Source organism: Carettochelys insculpta, chromosome 2 (assembly GCF_033958435.1).
Source record: "Carettochelys insculpta isolate YL-2023 chromosome 2, ASM3395843v1, whole genome shotgun sequence".
Lineage (NCBI taxonomy): Eukaryota > Metazoa > Chordata > Testudines > Carettochelyidae > Carettochelys > Carettochelys insculpta.
In genome coordinates, this window is record NC_134138.1 from 74167154 (window position 1) to 74185865 (window position 18712).

The 18712-nt window shown below is 42.9% G+C and overlaps 1 protein-coding gene across 1 annotated transcript; it reads left to right on the forward strand.

Moving 5' to 3' along the window:
- Positions 1-16837: 16837 nt before the first annotated feature.
- Positions 16838-17887, forward strand: MOS (MOS proto-oncogene, serine/threonine kinase). The gene has a single exon (XM_074985784.1). It carries the CDS (start codon positions 16838-16840, stop codon positions 17885-17887), a length of 1050 nt encoding a protein of 349 aa, XP_074841885.1.
- The last annotated feature ends 825 nt before the right edge of the window (positions 17888-18712 follow it).

Here is an 18712-nt window from a genome sequence, read left to right on the forward strand (position 1 = left end):
AGTATTCTCCACCATTGCTGGCCTAATATGTCCTCCTTCCCAACCTGACAATGCCAGAGAAATAGAATAAGTTCTATGAATGTTTGAACAGGTGCGTCAAAGCCAGCTGGCTGATCTTGTAAAATGGATGATAACATATTTTCTAAAGGCCCCATGGGTTGCACTTCCCCATAAGACTACTCCTCTACTTTAGAGTAACCAGATGCTGGAGCCTCTTTTTGTCACCTGCCTTTCAGCATGTCTTGATTTTTTAGCTTGGGGAGCGGGTGTGTAAATACTAACTTGCTGTATTGTATCAGATGGACAATATGTTCAGCCACCATCTCAGTTCCTGCAGAGCATTAGCCCTGCCAGCTTCAACAATCTGAGATACATTTTATTTTCTTTGAGTCCCTCCGCTGTCTTCTTTCTTCCCCACATGCAGACAAGAGGTTATTGAGTGACCCTGGTGGAGAGTTCAAAGATGTTATCGCTTCAGCTGCGTTAATCTAAAAGGTAACTTATGGACTGCCCCATTGATGAGGCAATGACTATGGTAAACTGGAGAGGAGATAAAGGCTCAATCTCTTTCTTAGGCAGGTCTACCCTGGGGAGAAAGTCAGCCTAAGATACACAACTCCAGCCATGAGACTGGAGTTGATGTACCTTAGATCAACTTTCTACACCATCCCCACACAAGAAGCTCTCCAGTCAACTTTCCTTACTCCTTGCAACAGTGAGGAGTACTGTGATTGATGGGGAGGCCCTAAACTTTCCATTTAGTGCGTCCCTACTAAATGTGCTAAATTGAACTTGGGAAGATCAGCCACAGCAACATCTATCTTCCACTGAGTGTAAACAAGCTCTTAGCAATACATCTAATTCTACTCTTCTTTGTAGACTAGAGCAGAAAATCCCCACTGATTCTTCCCCCCACCCACCCCCGCATGGATTCACTAATATGAATAAAATTGCTTTGTTGGAGGTTTAGGGGGCATGGGGAGAACTTAGAGCATGCTTCCAAAGCTCTGCTCTGTGATCCACTGATGATCTGAGAGAGAAGCGACTGGTCACATGCTGTTGCTTTCTCCAATTTCAGTTACTATATTCTATTGTCAGGTGTAAATGTACTTTCACTTTCCATGTTGCTGGTTGCAATTGCCAGAGGAATGTTACAAAGGGCCAGGAGGCTCACAAGATCAGTCCATATAATGTAAAATGTTTGAGAAGATGTGCTAGATGATTTAACCCTTGTTTTTGGTGACTGAGGAGAAGGACCTGTAGGAAAAGAACCTGTGATACCTCATCCCCAGGTTTATAGTTGCACTGGGGATGGGAGATGTTGAGGCTCTAAGTGTGCAAGAAAGGGGCAGAAATTCTAGCCACTCCTCTATGGCATTCTCTCTTCATACCTCTATTTTGATCATTGTCACTCGGAAATTAGCACAAGCTTGACTACTGCCTCTAAGTTCTAGTGCATAAGAACCACGCTTCTTCAGAGAAGGCATTTTTTGTCACAGATCTGAAGTAGGTGGGACATGCTAATTATCTTCACTTCCCAGGTCTTTCTCACTGAAGTGAGGACTTGTGAAAGAGCAGGATGCATTTTGTCCTTCCTAAGGCGTGTGTAGTGTCTCTCCTTGACTTTGAGCACCCAGTGCATTTCTTGTGTGCTTATACATACTACCCCTTTTGGGGGAAAATAAGTGTATTTGAAGTAGAATAAGCTACAACTTTGTGGTGAGTTCTGTAGTTCGTAGGCCTCTACTGAGCAGCAGAGGTGCTGCTTGCACGCACACACACACTTCCCTTGCATTCTTTAAATATCAAACAGATGTGGGTTTGTTCTTTTAATAAGGTGCAAATAAAACTGGTCATTTAAAAGGCACGTGTTGCATTGCTACTTGACAGTGTCCTTGGCTCACAGCTTTCCTGTCTGGCAATGGAATGCCATTAGGAGATGAGCACTCCCGGGAGAGGCAGAGTGTTCCAGAAACAGCGAGGCTCACAGGTGTCCTTTTGCGCCACTCACCTACCCCCATGCTAGCCCCTGACACGCACATGGTAAATGAGAAAATCTGTTTTACTTAGGTGCTAATGTGCTGCTATGCGTAAGTAACCCTTCTCTCTCACCGGGACTAGAGAGGGGTCATTGGCCTCATTCCAGGCGCACATTCTCTTCCCACACTGCGCCATATTGAGTTCTGAGAAAAGTTGCAGTAAAGTTGTGAAGACACTGGACACCATGGGGGGAAGCAGTAATGGGGAAATGGAAACTAGAGTCGAGTGTCATAGAAAGGGGTGACGGTTTGGGAAAGCAGAGAGTAAGCATGTCTGTTACCTGGAAGATCGAACCATTCAGGGTCAATCTTCTGGGGGCTGATTTCATAAACCTGGTAGACACACACAAAATCACCCTGTTAGGGTCGAGAGTTGACCCCTGTAGTTGTAAGGGAGGTCAACAGGAGCGTCTGTCCGGTCAACCTTCCTGAATCAGAACAGTCACGTAAACTGATTGCAGGTAAGTTGATTAGTTGGAATTGTGTATCTGCAATGGACTTACCTGCCTAGTGTAGGCCAAGCCTAAGTGCATTTTGGGGTGTGGGTGTTAGAGTAGAGGAGTAGAAGGGAAAAGGTTGAGATGAGAAGCCAAGGGAAGGAAGCTCTAAGTACATGAAAGAAGGGGAAAAAGAATTCTTTAAATGGGGAGCGAAGGGGTAAGGAAATAGAGGGAAGGGCACCAGGACGTATTAGAGAAGTATAAAGGATGGTGAAAGGAAAGAATGATAAAAGCAAAGGAAACCTAGTAAGTTTATTTTCAAGTATTTAATGTTATGATTCCAAAATAACATTTCTGCCAGGTGTGCATGTTCTGTAATAAAGGGGAGAGAATATTTTTGCTGCATGCTTACACATTTCAGGAAGTAACAATGGCAAGCGCATTACAATTCACTCACACACTGAACCCTATATCAGGCAATGCAATCACTATCAGATGTTGCCTGCAGCTTTAAACATACCTGTGTAGCATATTTTAAATGTTTCATGTGTATAATTGATTCATTGTCAAAAGCTTCACTAGGTCTTCAAGGACTTCAGTTAGATGAATTCTATGATGCTTATTTTTAAAATGTAATAAACAGCCAGTTAGTGTGCTGTACAATTTCTTTTCAACCTGCAACCCAAACTTTTTTAGTGCATATCTTGTTACAAGATAGTTACATGTGAAAGTAATTAGCTAAAAATGTAAGTGGTTTCTGATGGTAAAAATAGATTGAAACAAACTGGGGAGATAACACCACACTGTCGCATTCCTGTCCTGTGGGCTATATAAGCCACTGTCAATGTTCCTTTAAAGTGGTGATACTCAGACCTTAGTAGTTCAGGAGCCAAATTAGCAATTGATTATTACTGAAAAAAGTCACAATAGTACAAATTGATATTCATTTACCATATATAGATATAATATATAAATGGTAAATATATATGTGGTAAATGAAAATCAATTTGTACTATTGTGACTTTTTTTAGTAATAGTTAACAGAATAATAATAAATAATTTATAATATTAATTTCAGTAATAATTAACAGATTTATTAACCAATCTAAGTTAGTAAACAAATCCTGAAGAGTTAATATGTTGTTAAACAATTGCAGTTGATAATTGTTTGATCTAATTTTTCATGAGTATTTTTATACTCTATATATGAGTATAAAAATACTCATGAAAAATTAGATCAAACATATATAATAAAATCATATACCATATATAGGTAGGCATCCTTCGATCCCGAGGCATCATAAGTTTGCGCCCCAGTTGGACTGATTTGAGCAGCGTCTTCTGTGGCTGTGCAATCCAATGCGGGAGCGGCAGTCCTTTCCGCACTGTGAGCAGCAGTAGGCAGATGTCGCTCTGGTATCACGGGCACGGATCTTCCTGAGGGCTCTCCTGTCTTCCGCTTCCTTCACCAAGGTAGTTTCATACATAGCAAGAGCTTCCTTCACTCCCTGTTCCCAGGCATGCCTGTCTGAGGCGAGCGAATGCCAGGTGTTCACACTGACAGAGAGTATGCTGAGATCACACTTGCACGTGTCCTTGTAGCACAATTTAGGTCGCCCTTTCGGCCTCTTTCCAGACACCAGTTCTCCGAAGAGGAGGTCTATTGGTATTCGACCATCCGTCATGCATGAGATGTGGCCCAGCCAGTGCACACGCCTCTGTTTGAGAAGGGTGAGCATGGAGGCGGTGCCTGCCCTCTCAAGCACTGTGCTATTGGGGACCTTGTCCTGCCACGAGATACCGAGTATGCGCCTAAGGCAGCACATGTGGAATGTGTGGAGCCGCTGCTCTTGTTTTGAGCGCAAAGTCCATGTTTCACTGGCGTACAGCAGTGTGCTCAAAACACAGGCTGTGTAGACCTGCACCTTGGTGTGTACAGTGAGCTTATACCATATATATATATATGTTTGATATATCATATACCACATATATATATATATATATATAGTTTGATCTAATTTTTCATGAGTATTTTTATACTCATGAAAAATTAGATGAAACAATTTTGTCAACTGCAATTGTTTAACAACATGTTAACTCTTCAGGATTTGTTTACTAACTTAGATTGTTTAATAAATCACACAGCATTTCAATAGTGCACTGCAAAAAGCTTCAGGGGACACAACACAAAGCCATTTGCAGCTCATGGACCTTGAGTTGTGTATCACTGCTCCAAACTGTTATACTCAATCAATAGTGTGTTGTGTAAAAATGGTATTAATGTGCCCTTTTCATATAAATCAGTTGTGTGGACTATGATATACACAAAGTACAGGGTAATTAAAGATGTTCTAGACACAAGTGGTCATAGAAAATACATAATGTATATAAAACAAACATAGAACTGTTTGTTCAAACTTAGAGAAAAATTACCATGGGTTCGGACCAGCCCTGGAATAGTAATTTAACACCAGCTAGGTTGTGGGGGGGGGCACGTTTAACTAAAAATGTGGTGGTATTTTGTATTCACAAGTCCAAATTGGGTGAAACAGTCTCCAAGCAAGCTGAAGAGTTTCCCAGAAATAATGTGATTTGTCTAAGAGATGGCAACTAGTCGTAAAGCATACTGCATCCTAAGAGGAAGGTATCTCAGACCCTTACAGTTTGCTGGATACAATTTCAGCATCAAAGTTCTCCAGGCAGTGCCTTTGAAATTATGCACACTTTCTGACTGAACACTTTTATAACTAAATTAAGCGTAGGCGTCAGGGGACATTGTGTTACAGGTAAGATTATCTCTCTTTTTTTTAACAAATGGGTGTTCAATTTTAAAGTGGGAAGAGACTAGCAAAATACGCCAGTGCAGAGGACTGTATCTCAGCTGAACATTAATGTAACAGACAAGTAGCTAGGGAATAAAACCCCAAAATCACTGACGTTCTACACTGGATAAATTTACCTACAACTAACAGATGCCTGAAAGCTATCTGCTTTTTCACACTTCAGTGAACACTAGTCATGACAGTAAAGTAGTATGGGATTAGGCAGTGCTGTTCTGCCCGTCCCATCTCTTGGGAGAGGACATTCCCAAATACATTGTGCTGCTTGTTAATGGAAGTCATAATGGTCATCATGTCTGTGTGATAACTACAGTGCTAGAACTGAAGCAGGAGAGGACCTGTGTGCTTGGCTGTTCATACGCCTGGGTGACGCTTTTTTGTTCCTTACTACCCGCTAGCCTCTCACCTACAAAGCAATATTCAGATGCCAGCCACCACCATTATCACTGTTACATCAGGCCAAGGAGCAGTCAATAAGTGTTGGAAGCCCAGTGACGTGATTCTCGAGCCCATTGTGTTTGTGTCGTATTTAGTCATCTCCGTGGAAAACCATGATCCTAGCACTAAACTGCAAGCTTCAAAATCAGGCAACCTTACCTTTTATCCCTCAGTTGTCCTACTGGAAAAGTGGGGGACCCACAGGATATTAATCAGCTTTCTGAGGTTCAGGTCCGCCAAGATATTCTGGTGCCTCATGGATGATTTATTTCTGCAGCAGTTAGGTGCCTCAATACTTTGGAGGGTCTGGGCCATAGATTCCAAGGCCAGAAGTCTGGTTTGCAAATCACAGACCTTAGAAATGCCTTGAAATAATTCCTGTCTGAACTAGAGCAGACCAAACATCCAACTGCTATTTTAAAATTTCCAACGATGTTGAATCTATCCCAAGCTTTGACAAATTGTCCCCATGGTTAATTACCTTCACTGCTAAAAATGTACATGTTGTTTCTGGTCTGAATTCATCCAGCTTTGATTTCCAACCAGAAGATCTTGTTATACTTTTTTTTTTTTTTTTTTTTGCTAGATAAGGAGTCCATTACTAAATATTTGCCTTGGGACAGGAGTTAAACCTTTCCATCAGTTACCTGAATTTGCTTGCCATACAATGACCTTGTTTCATATCATCTATCTTCATGCTTTTAAGGGACTTTGACGCTATTATGACTTGTCCTCACAGATTTTGATTGGTGTGCAATTCATAGCTGGATGGCCAATAATATATTGTTTAGAAATGTAGGAAAGCAAAAGGCTAGCTAAATGGTAACCTATGAGATCTAGTATTTTTGTCCCTGAAATGGCCCACAAAATATTCTACGTCGTAGTTATCTTTCAAACATACATAATAATACATAACATACATATGTTCTTCCTTTCTCAGGCAAAGAAGGATGATCAGCTCCCCAAAGTAACCTGCGTTGGATTGGACTTCTTTGAGCACTGTGTTCATTTGGTGCCACAAAGCGAGAGAAAGCCAAGCAGGAATCTACTAGGCAATACATTGATTGAAAGTCAGGCCTGGCACGTGTGACTCATGAATTGTAAGCCCAGTTGGGATCATCTAGTCTGACTGCACATAAAATATAGCCCATAGGACATCCCACTATTAATTTCTGTTTGAACAAGATGGTGAATTTTAATTTAAAAAAATATCCACTTTTTTTTTAAAAAGCAGGGATACAAAAAATAAACTTGTGATAGAGCTGTAGCAGATGTGCTCATTGTGAGCATTCAGGTTCACATGTAGCTCCTTGAAACATTCTACTGTTTGCTTCTCTATCCCATCTGTCCATCAGAAGTACCCAAGCACTGGAATAATGAACCAGCTCATGTTCATCAAGAAAACCTGTATATTTCTGTTGCCCTCAAATGAGGCCATCAGTGACACTTTTGTTGTCTTGCAAATGGCAGAAAGAGTTCATGCATATAAATGAGTATATAATCTGAGGCCCCTGAGCTTGCACAGATGTAACGGAGTAAAATCTTTATCAGTGGTGATGATATGTGTATCAAAAAAACCCCACCGCTTCACATTCAAATGCAGAACTGAGGGCGCAAGGGATGACAAGAAAATAGTATTTTAATTGTAAACTGAGCAATTTGATATAGACATAAGTGAATCCCAAATGCAGAACCTTACAGCCATTTTTCCACAACAATTTTTGGAATAGAACGGTACTTCAAATCTAAGAAGATAAAGTGGAGCCATTCTCTGTGATTTTACAACCTTTTCAGTGGGAAACTATAAATTTATATAGCAAACAGATGCTGTGGGGTTGGATGTATTACAAATGCAATGATAGTTCTTGTGGGGAAAAAACAAACTCCACATGGTTATATACTCAAACTACACAGGGTTAAATACTCTGAGGTAAAATGTCAATATTGTACTCATTTTCACATTAAGGCCTAAAACATTTCAAACTCATTTTAAGCACTTCTCTACACCCATGATCACAAATGTACATTAATCAAATTCCAACGCCACCTCAAAAGAGGACATTTGATCATTTAAAAAAAAATTGCTGATAACTCCCTCCAGACTTCCTGGGGTGTCACATCTTATCTGTGTCTGTTGTTTAGACTGTAAGCCCTTCAGGTAGGGACTGTTTGTTTGTTCTCCTGTAGCAAGAACATAATCAGAAGTTAATCAATATAAGCATTTCCTTAGATATGACTGAGGATGAACAAGTGTTCACTGGGGCTGATCCTGCATTTCTTTTGCTCTTGCTTACTGCTAAGGGAGGTTTGAGTGTGCATCAAATGCAGTAGCATTTGTTGCTTTTTATAAACCCTGTGCTTAGGGGTTGAGCTGGTAGATGTAAATATTTGTACTATAGATTATTTCACCTGTATGATACTGCAGCTCTCATGAAATAGGATATATGTTACAATTTTGTCCTTTTAAAGGTGCCATAAACCCCTGACTTTAAAATCCCTTATTACCTATTTGTTCCTAATGACAAGTATCCAAGGGGTAGCCATGTTAGTCTGTAGCCACAAAAGACAACAAAAAGGCCTGTGGCACCTTAGCAACTAACAGATTTATCAGAGGATAAGTTTTCATGGGCAAAGACCCACTTCATCAGATGCATGCATGGGTCTTTGCCCACAAAAGCTTGTGCTCTGATAAATCTGTTACTTGACAAGGTGCTATGGGACTTCTCGTTGTTTCTGTTCCTAATGATGCTTTCAAGCTTATGTTCCGTTGATGTTTTGCAGTTGATGCAGCTTCCTCTCTCTTTGCATGACTCTAGAAAAAGAAGTCATTTCTTGGTGGTCTGGTTGTACTTTTTTTTCACGGGGTGACAGAGGCTGCTGTGAAAGGCCCCATTGAAAGAATTGCATTGGCTACAGGAGAACTGCTGTAACGGGAATTTTATTAAATAAAGGGGAGTGCTCCCCCTCCTGGTCAAAAAGGATCATTCCACCAGATATAGAAAATGGTTGAAAAGATAGGCACGTTTGTGTTGGTGCAGCTCTTTCTCTCTTCTGTAGTTGGGTAACTAAGGACTCCTAAAAACAGAGAGGTTTGGGGATTAAGTATAAAAAAGACATTCTTCAGTAATCTGCTGTGTACCGTATTGTGCAGGGTTATTGTGTTATATGAATCAAAGCTGTTAAAAGTCTGTTCCCTTTTTTAAAAAAAAGCCTGCTTTAATCGCATACAGACAGAGTCTGCACATCCTACCTCGTTTCCCTCCCCCCAATGCTGTCATACACGGGATTTAGTTTCCTCAAGGAAAGATGCATTTGGAACCTAAAGAGCTTAGTTTATACCCCTTTGTTACCGAAATCTAATGCAATCAACACTTAGAAAGGAATGCAGTTTGCTTTCTGCGTGTGTTCATATTTTGGAGATGAACAGACATCATCAGTTTGGAAATTAAAGTTCTCTAACGTTGCTGTACCTCCCGTAGTTACAAGCTACACTGGAGATGATTGCAAATCCAAGAAATTAGTGAAAGGGAAAAGAACTGGAACCAGCAACATCAGAGCAAAAAGTCCCTTACAAAATCAATTTGAAAAGATTAAAAAAAAAACCTAGGGTGTACTATTTGAAGCTGCTTAATCAGAAAGTGGAATGTTTAAATAAGTTGATTTCAAGAAATTCCATTTGGCAGTACCTTCAGTTATTCCTTCTGTTCTTCAGTCCAATACTTCTCCCGTCACAGCAAACAAAAAAATGATTTTTTTATGCATGCTGAGCACCTATAATGACCCTTTCAGGTCGATGTGATGTGGCTGCTCACTACCACTGAAAAACATAAATGTGGGGCTAGAGAGAGAGGACAAAGAAGAGTGGAAGAATTCACATAAGAGGGAAAGCCCTCATTGTAAGGGAAGAGAATGTTCTTAATAGGTATGTCCATTTATCACAGTTAACTAATGACTAATTAAAAATTAATAATGATTAATTTGTTTTACTCACACTGTTAAGCAAAAGAATGTCACTTGAAATTTATTAAATATCTTGGATGTATTTCTACATTTTCAAATATATTGATTTCAGTTTACACTGCTCACTTTATTTAATTACAAATATTTGGACTGTAAAAATGATGACATCTTTTTCAATATGACCAGGTCTATACGAGCTGCTTTTTACTACAAAACTGGGCTTTTGCTGGAAAAAAACACAGCACGTCTGCAGAGCAAATGCACTTTATGCCTCTCCCCATTCAGGTATAACTCCTCTCTTGACAGTGTTCCCTTGACAAAACAGCTGTGTAGACGCCCTGGGGAATTTTTGTTGACAGACAGGGCTTCCAGATTACTGGGCAGCCCTGTTTGCAGAGTTTCCAGTCAGCCATTCTATAGAGAGAGGGCGGGGCAGTCTGGCTTCTCTCTGTTGACAGAGTGGATTAGTCTTTCGAGCTGCTTTTATGTGTAGATGTGATTTGTTGACAGAAGTCTTGCTGGGAAATATCTTCCGATAGTGACTTCTGTCGACAGAGGCAACTCATGTAGATGTGGCCTACAAGTATAATGCAATCTCTTTATCATCAAAGTGCAACTTACAAATGCAGATTTTTTGTTATATAAACCACCCTCCACACACACAAAAGCCTTGGAGTCAAAATATTTAAGTAAGTGGTATTCTATTATTGTTTAACAGTGTGAATATGCATGAGTAGTATTTTTAATCGCTTGAGTACGTTGGTTTTTAATTTAAGTATTCCTCTATATAACTGCCCCAAGCATCTCATGCAGCCTTCAAACCCCTGTCTTGATGTATTGGAAAGCATCCATAGCAAATAGATTTCATCCACCCAAAGATGCCAAAGTCCTTTGAAAACCCAAAGTGGGGATTATCTGAATAGGTGACAGCACCGTGGACCCCTAATACATAAGACAAAAATAACAGTTAATTATCTTCTCGTGCCTACATTATAGACTCTGCTATTTACTGTGCTACATCTCTTCCACCTTCTCGCCTCAGTTTGGTTAATGGTCTAGAAGGTAGGCCTCACTACCTGTACACCTAGAAAACACTTTAATATTGCTCTCTGCCTGATGTATGAATTGCACTTTAGAAGACAAATATAAGGCATGTCCCTACAGAACATGGGAGCAATTTGTATAGTGGAGGTGCTGAGAGTCATTGAACCAAACCATAAACCTTGGATGCAATGGGAACCATTTCAAGCCAAAAGGTAGGGCAGTGCCCCCAGCACCACTAATTCCAGCACTTAAGTCCCTGCCCCAAATTGTTTATAAATGTACATAATGACAGCAGGAGACAAGTGAAAACAAAACACAAGAGAAGGGGGCTCAGGGGAGAGGAGGAGAAGAGTGACAGCCCGCTGAGTCCAGTGGTATTACAACTACAGGAGGACCACAGGCCGCATGCAGCCCATTGGGGTAACCCGCTGGCAAGCCACAAGTTTGGTTACATCGAGTGCCTGTGGTTCATCAGTTCCAGACATTGGGAGCTGCAGGAAATGGCATGGGCTGTAGAGACATACTAGCTGCCACATCCCTCAGCTCTCATTGGCCACAAATAGTGAAGCATGGCCACTCCGAGCTGCAAGTGACTGGGCCTGTGGGTGCTCAAGGGTGTAATTCTGGTGAAGAGGGGTGGTCGCAACAGTTTTGAACTTGGTGTGCTCCAGAGAGCTGCAGCAATGGGCCTTCTGCAAGCTGCCTGTGCTTTTTGGGTGTAAGTTTACCAGAGCTACAAATTTAAAGCACTGGGTACATTTAATACACCTTTTAACCCCTGGGCCACTTGCCTTTCAGGATATATTGTTCCTGGTGCAAACACTGCTTTCAGAGTCCTGTAGACCTGCAGTGGTAGAACATAAGGTTCCCCCAAGGAACTTGTTCAAAACAGGCATGTACACACATCTACAGAAAAGCAAACGTCAAGACTTGATGCAGCAAAGACAAAATGAAACCTTCTAAGACAGACTCTTCTCAATCCTCTTTCCCCAGGCCACAGTCTACTCACCACCTCTTCTTTCCTTTCCATTGCCCTTTCCCCACATACTTTCCTCACATACCAGCACCTCTTTGTCCCCTCTTGCTTTTTCCTATCTCACCACGCACACTGCCCAGATAAAACAACTACACGCACTTAGCAACATTCCCTCGCCCTCTGCTGTCTTGTCTATGAGCACTGTGAGCTCTTCAGGGTAGAAATGGTCTAAACACCTTTAGAGTTCTGTAGGAAAAGTAGATATCCTTTTCTATAATTGGCCCACTCCACCCACCATTAGAGCAAGGCTGAGTAATGTGACCCTGGCAACTGAAAGTTTGGCGATCCCTGATCTAGGATGCCCTGACATGTTTTTAAAGCCACTCCTATTACTGTCTGTAATTCCCAACAAATCCCACATTCCCATTCCCTCTTCATACTGCACTCTCTCATCATCATCAGAGTTCTGCTTCCCCAAAAGCAGGGTACAGATGTAGATACATCTTTGTTTTAACTATTTTCTCCTTGGAGTTTTTAAATGGGGTATCAAGTCATTTTATGTCTTGTTGTATTAATCCCTGTTGTACAGATATTTAGTTATATTTTGTAGAACAGTTCCTATAGGTAGATAAGGGAACGAAAAACCTCTCTGTGCCCTTTATTTTGGAATCCTTAATTGATTGCCCTGTTGAGTGAATGAGGTATGAACGGAAAGGTGTGGAAGACAAGCTCCTCCAGGTACTTGCAAGGGTTGGAGAAAGTAGATCCAAGACCAATGAGAAGAACAACGGAGCCTGCGCAGTGAGCCCAGTGAAAGAAGACTGGGTATATGAATGCCTCGGGAGTCACTGGCAAGTGCCTGCCTTTGGAAGCAGCACCCAGAAGAAGGTGCTAAATGCATATTCATAAGATTGCTCTTCCAGATTATGCATATGCATGAGGTGGCTAACTGGTGTCAACATGCATGAGAGACAGAACACTATAAATGTAAGGCATCTTGCACAGGGGCTGTGGGTTTTTGTCTTGTCAGCACTGAAGCACTGATCTGTATCGGCAGAAACTCGGCCCCACTGGCCAGTGCAGTTAGGATGCATAACTACTGGTAACAGAAAAAAGACAGGAGTGTGCCTCTGTGTGTGTGTGTGTGTGTAAAATATATCATGTGCATATGATGTGTTGATTGGTATATGTGTATTACCAATAATGTGGCGTTTTGTCTTTTCCCCTGAAAAGATCCCGTGCAGTACTTTTCAGTACAACCCAGAGACTAGCTTTGCAGCATGTCCAGAGGCCAGAGCTTTGTGATAATTTGAATGAAAATTCCAAACTTAGGGCAACTCCCCCACTCACTAGGCACCAGCTTCCAATCTTTTATAATGAGATCCAGTGGCTTAGCTGACCAAGTTTGGCAGGAGGGCAGGATGAGGGAAAAGTAATTTCCAAAACAGAGAAGGCAGCATGGCCATCATAGGTCATAATGTGGTGTATTGGTGTCTTGTGCTGATCCATGACATGCAACAAAGGAACCACCAAGTTCTCCCCTCAGCTTCAGTGGCTGGCTGGATTTAATGCATAGCTCCTCAGAAAGCCTGTTGCAATGTTCTTAAAAGTGGCAAAAGCACGGAAGACAGTAGAGAGAGCCCTACCAAAAGTCAATGGCTGTGTTTGCTGGGGTTTTATGCTGCTAGATTTTATGACAATAGGATTAAAAATAAGAGGTCTGGCAGGATGGACTAGGGAATGGGGCTGGACTGTGCAAGCACAGGAAAGTGGAAAACTGAGGAGGCGGAAGGGAGCAGAGCATTAATGAGGTGACCGAAGATGGGGGGAAGGAAAGAAGGGAGAAGACAAACAGTGGCAAGGGGGCAGGGGGAATTGCAGTGAGTGGAGTGTGGAAATCAGAAATGGACAAGAACAGAAAACCAGCAAGTCTGTCACCCAGCAACAGTAGAATGGTGATAACAGCAGGCTGCTACTAGGGGGACAAAAATGAAGCATCTGCTCTCGGTAGTGGTGGTGGTTACTCAGCTGCACAGGGAGCTGTGAGTTTCAGGCTACCCTAGGGCTTCTGCTGCTGTTTGGTTTCCGCATAGAGGATGTTTGTGGGGCCCCAACCTGACATTAAGACCCAGTGTCCTTTGGTAGCTGTTGCTGAGACCAGTGAATACTAGGGGACCTCTGGCAGGTCCTCTCACTGTCTACATCCTGTGCTGGTTCTGGAACAGAAAAAGCACTGAGATCAGTAGCCTCACGCCACCTCAAAGCTCCTTGTGCAGCAAGGCTGAAAGGAACGTAATGTAAATTTCTTACAGGTACTGTCATTTCGCAAACCACTGCCCGGGTGGGGGGCCCTTGGGGTAGGAGAATGGGGAGGCTGTGATATGACAGTATTTGTAAGAGATTTAAGTATGGGGTGGAGTGTGGGGTGCTCAGAGCAGGGGGTTGGGGAACGTTGGGCTGTGGGGGAGGCTCAGGGCTGGGGTGGGAATGTAGGGGTAGAGGAGTCAGGGCTGGGGATGTGGGCAGGCTCAGGGCAGGGGGTTGGTGTGTGTACATGCAGGGAGGTCAAGGAGCGAGAGCAAAGTGCACAGCTTGTCTGTCCCTGCCTACCCAGCCCAGCCAGAGTGAGAGGAATGCAGCACACCTGGCACTTTCCCCTCAGTCCCTGACTGTGACAGGAGGTGGACAGCCGGAAGCCAGCTCCTTCTTACTGGAGTGGTGCACCAGCTTATTTTCATCTTTGCTCCTGTTGCTAAACTCTCATCAGAAAAAGGTGAGAAAGGTGGAGGAAGGGGAGCCACTGGAGCCTTGCATCCCAGCGAAGCTCCAGCTGGAACAAGATATGCTGGAGGAACTTAATTCATCCTGGGCTCTTTTCTGTTTAACATGATAAAACTCCATATTGCACCACTCCAGCCTATTTGTCTATGTCTCACCCAAGAGACCCGTTCCCACTAGGATTCTGCTGCGCCAGAGAGTTGGAAGATCACCGAGGCCCCAGTCACATTCCCCTCTGGTCCAGATTCCACATGTTCACTTAGCACTTGAAACAATGATGTTACAAGCCAGCTCTACCCTGACAGACCAACACTGATTCAGGCAGCACAAAGACAGTCTCAGTTCCAAGCTGTGGTTCATTTGTGGGTTGCCAGAGACTGAATCCTTTGAGGCCAGCTTGCCTCAAAGGAAGTCGATGGGGAGCTCTGGCATTCCCTCCTGGGCACAACTGGTCACAGGACCTGTGTGAAGGTGGTCATGGTTCTTCCTGAGAGGGAGGGTGCACTGTGAGGAGCATGATCTCACCCCGCCTGGAATGTCCCTGGAAGCCAGTAGGCTGATTCCTGTAAATCCTGGGGAAAAAAAGGGATCTAAGAACAAGAAACACTGTCAGTGCAGCACCAATGCACAGAATTAGTGCTGGCCAAAGCCCAGCTTGGAGGAAACAGGAGCTGGAACTTCAAGAGAGTAAATGCAAAGAACTCGGGGATAGATTTTCATAGTTATTTACATACCTAAAGATGCGGATAAGCTGGGACTTCAAAAAACATTTCACCACCAAAATCCAATTTAAACCAATGGGTTTTAGGAGCCTAGGCACTTTTTTAAAATTCTATTAGACATCTGCAACTTTAGGCACCTAAGTCTCATTGGAAATCTGGTCCTAGATGTCCCAGTGCATCACTGAAGACCTCTGGTGTCTAGAATAGAAGGAGTTGGTACACAATCACAGCAAGAGACTCAAAGCCCCAAGGCATAGCAGAATACTGAGCGCGCGTGCGTGCGCGCACACACACAGAGTGTGTCACAGCTACCTACTGGAGGCCAACAAAGTCTGGAAGGAACATGTGGAAGAAAAGCTTCTGGATGATTTCTTGCATTCCCAGAAATGTATGGTGTCTTATGCTAGAACCAATGGCTCCAGAACTTTGAGCTTGAGGCATCCTATGGCCACAAGAACATGGGAGATGGACCCAACACAACTGTGTTCTGTGAGAAATGATATTTTCTTTCTTTCTCAATTGTAGATTTTTTATAATTTTATTGTCTTTATTAACTGTAATCCAGGGAAGGTAATTGGGTATTGTTTTGTGTTCCTGCTAGTGCAGCTACAATATCTTCTCCAGCTTGTTTGACAACAGTGGATATAGAAATAAAAAAAGAAAAATTGATCATCCAGCTGAGCTGACTGGGTGGGGAAATGTTATGGAGATGAGATAAGAGGGAATTTGTGATTTCCTATTTATACATTGATAAAACAATATAATGTTATCCTCTTACTCTGATATCGTCCTTGTCTCTCTGGCTATTGACTTGGGCATCCAGGTAACTTTGTTTGGACCAGTTTTATTTAGGTGGCAACTAATCATTCTCTTAACACACATCAATAAAACCAACCAGTCCTGCAGCAGCTGAAAGACTAACAATTTTATTTATTAGGTAATGAGCTTCTGTGTGTAAGACCCACTTCCATGAAGTGGGTCTTATCAATGAAAGCTCATTACCTAATAAATAAAATTGTTAGTCTTTCAGCTGCTACAGGACTGCTTCTTGTTTGTTTTTGTGAAGCTACAAACTAACACACCCTCTGAGACACTTATCCATATTAGTTTTCTCAGTTTCAACTGCTTCCTCCAATAATAATTGAGAGATCTTTAATGCACCTGATCACTACCATTTTTGCCAACTGTGAACCATTTTACTTGATCACTGTGGTTCATTGATTCTCAGGATACTTTCTAATGGCATTCAGTTGGGAATACTTGAAATAACATTTTCTCCTGTGATGAGAAGTGAAACAAAAGGCAAGTATCTCATAAGATGAGTTAACATATTTTAGCCTATATCCCATGGGTATCAAGGAGCTTTCTTTAGAAGCCTTGCTTTGAGTGGAGTTTGCTTTCAGTGTGGAGAATACTGTTTGCAGCTGAAACTGATTGAGATTCAGCTACCTGGTGACAGATAGATGCAGCTCATGGAAGTGGAGGGGGGGGGAGATAAAAGAGGCCCTGGAAAGCAGTTGCTTGGTTCCACTTCAGCAGAAGGCTCTTAGCCTGTCTTTCTTTGTTATCAACACTCCTTTTTTCTTAGTACTAACTCAGCATGCCATCACCTATTCCTCTTAATCGGTTCCTTCCTCGGGAGTGTTCCCCTTCTGTGGACCTGCGGCCTTGCAGTAGCCCCTTGGTACTCCCTGGCAAAGGTGGGAAACTGTTCTTAGGCGGAACCCCTTCACCCAGGGCTCGGCGGCTGCCTCCGCGCTTGGCCTGGTGCTCTATAGACTGGGATCATTTGTGCCTCCTACAGCCTCTTGGTGCTGGGGGCTTTGGGTCTGTCTACAAGGCCATCTACCATGGGGAGACAGTGGCTGTGAAGCAGGTGAAGAAGTGCAGCAAGAACCGGCTAGCATCACGGCAAAGTTTCTGGGCTGAGCTAAATGTGGCTCGCCTCCACCATGACAATGTGGTACGTGTTGTAGCTGCCAGTACGTGTGCCCCTGCCAGCCAAGACAGCCTGGGCACCATAATCATGGAATATGCTGGCCGCACTACCCTCCACCATGTCATCTACGGTACGGGCTGCCTGCAGGGAAAGGGAGAGGATGATGGGGGTGGATGGGGTAGAGACCCCCTAAGCATCGCTGAGACCCTGGGTTATTGCTCTGATATTGTGACTGGCTTAACCTTCCTCCACTCACAGTGCATTGTGCACCTGGACCTGAAGCCTGCTAATGTGTTCATCACAGAGCAGGGTGTGTGCAAGATTGGAGACTTTGGGTGCTCCCAAAAGCTAGAGGACAGTGTGTCCCCAGGTCCCCAGCTTTGCCAGCAGGGGGGCACATATACCCACCGTGCCCCTGAGCTCCTGAAAGGGGAGAGAGTCACCCCCAAAGCAGACATTTATTCTTTTGCTATCACCTTATGGCAAATGGTTACCCACGAGCAACCTTATTTGGGAGAACGCCAGTATGTGCTCTACGCCGTGGTAGCCTATAACTTACGTCCCTCTCTGGCTGCTCCAGTCTTCTTTGAGGCAGCCTGGGGCCAAAGGCTTCAGACTATCATTTGCAGCTGCTGGAGATCTGATGCAGAGGAGCGTCCCAGTGCAGAACTGCTTCTTCAAAGCCTCCGCTCCCTGCAAGATAGATTGTAGCCGTTTTTGCAGCGTCTGTCTTTTTCTTGCTTTTATTGATGGCTTTTCTTTCTCCTTTCTCTTTCCCGTTTGTATTTCTTTTGTTAATGTGTGCATGCATCAATGTGGTGGTGATCTGACCCTTGTTTCGGTCAAGAGGTTTAAAAAAACTTACCTGTTGTGAGAGAGATTTCTATAAATAAAGTGATTAAAATTAGCCTGGTCAGTGTTGAAGAACGGAATAGCAGTCAGGCTGTCTCAAAGGGCTTTGCTATTTCCTGCTTTGCTCAGGAGACACTAGAGACTGAATGTGCGTTTCAGAGTCTGGTATTTGAGGGGTGATGTATAAGTGTTAAGCCCCAAAAAGCACTTTCATAAATGCCTCAGACTAGCATGATAGCAGTTATGTAATCTATTGCCAAGATGCGAGATGGGGGCAACTTTTAAACTGCCTCAAGGAAACTTCTTGTATGTGCCTATGAATAGCCTCCCTTCTTGTTCCCAATCTCCCCCTGCCCAAACAAATATTGATCACACATCCTATGAGTAGATGTGTAGGGAAGTGAAACATTGAAGATAACTGAAATCTTTTTTCCTCTGCTTCCTCAAATGTCACCTGCGTTCATGTGAGAGAGGTTAGGAATAAAGCTATTGTGTAACTTGTCTGCCTGTTTAGCAACCTGACTGTTCAACAAGGTAGCTTTTTAATCCGTGTAACGTTTTCAAGATAAGAAACTGACTCTACAAAAGCTGTATTAGCAAGTGGACTTGGTTAAGAAAAACTCACCACAACAGTGGACACTAATGTAAGTCTGTCTGTATTTGGTGATTTACTTAAAGCACCAG

What these genes read in the sequence shown, in the direction of transcription:
- MOS (XM_074985784.1), top strand. Translation starts at nt 16,838, where the DNA reads ATGCCATCACCTATTCCTCTTAATCGGTTCCTTCCTCGGGAGTGTTCC.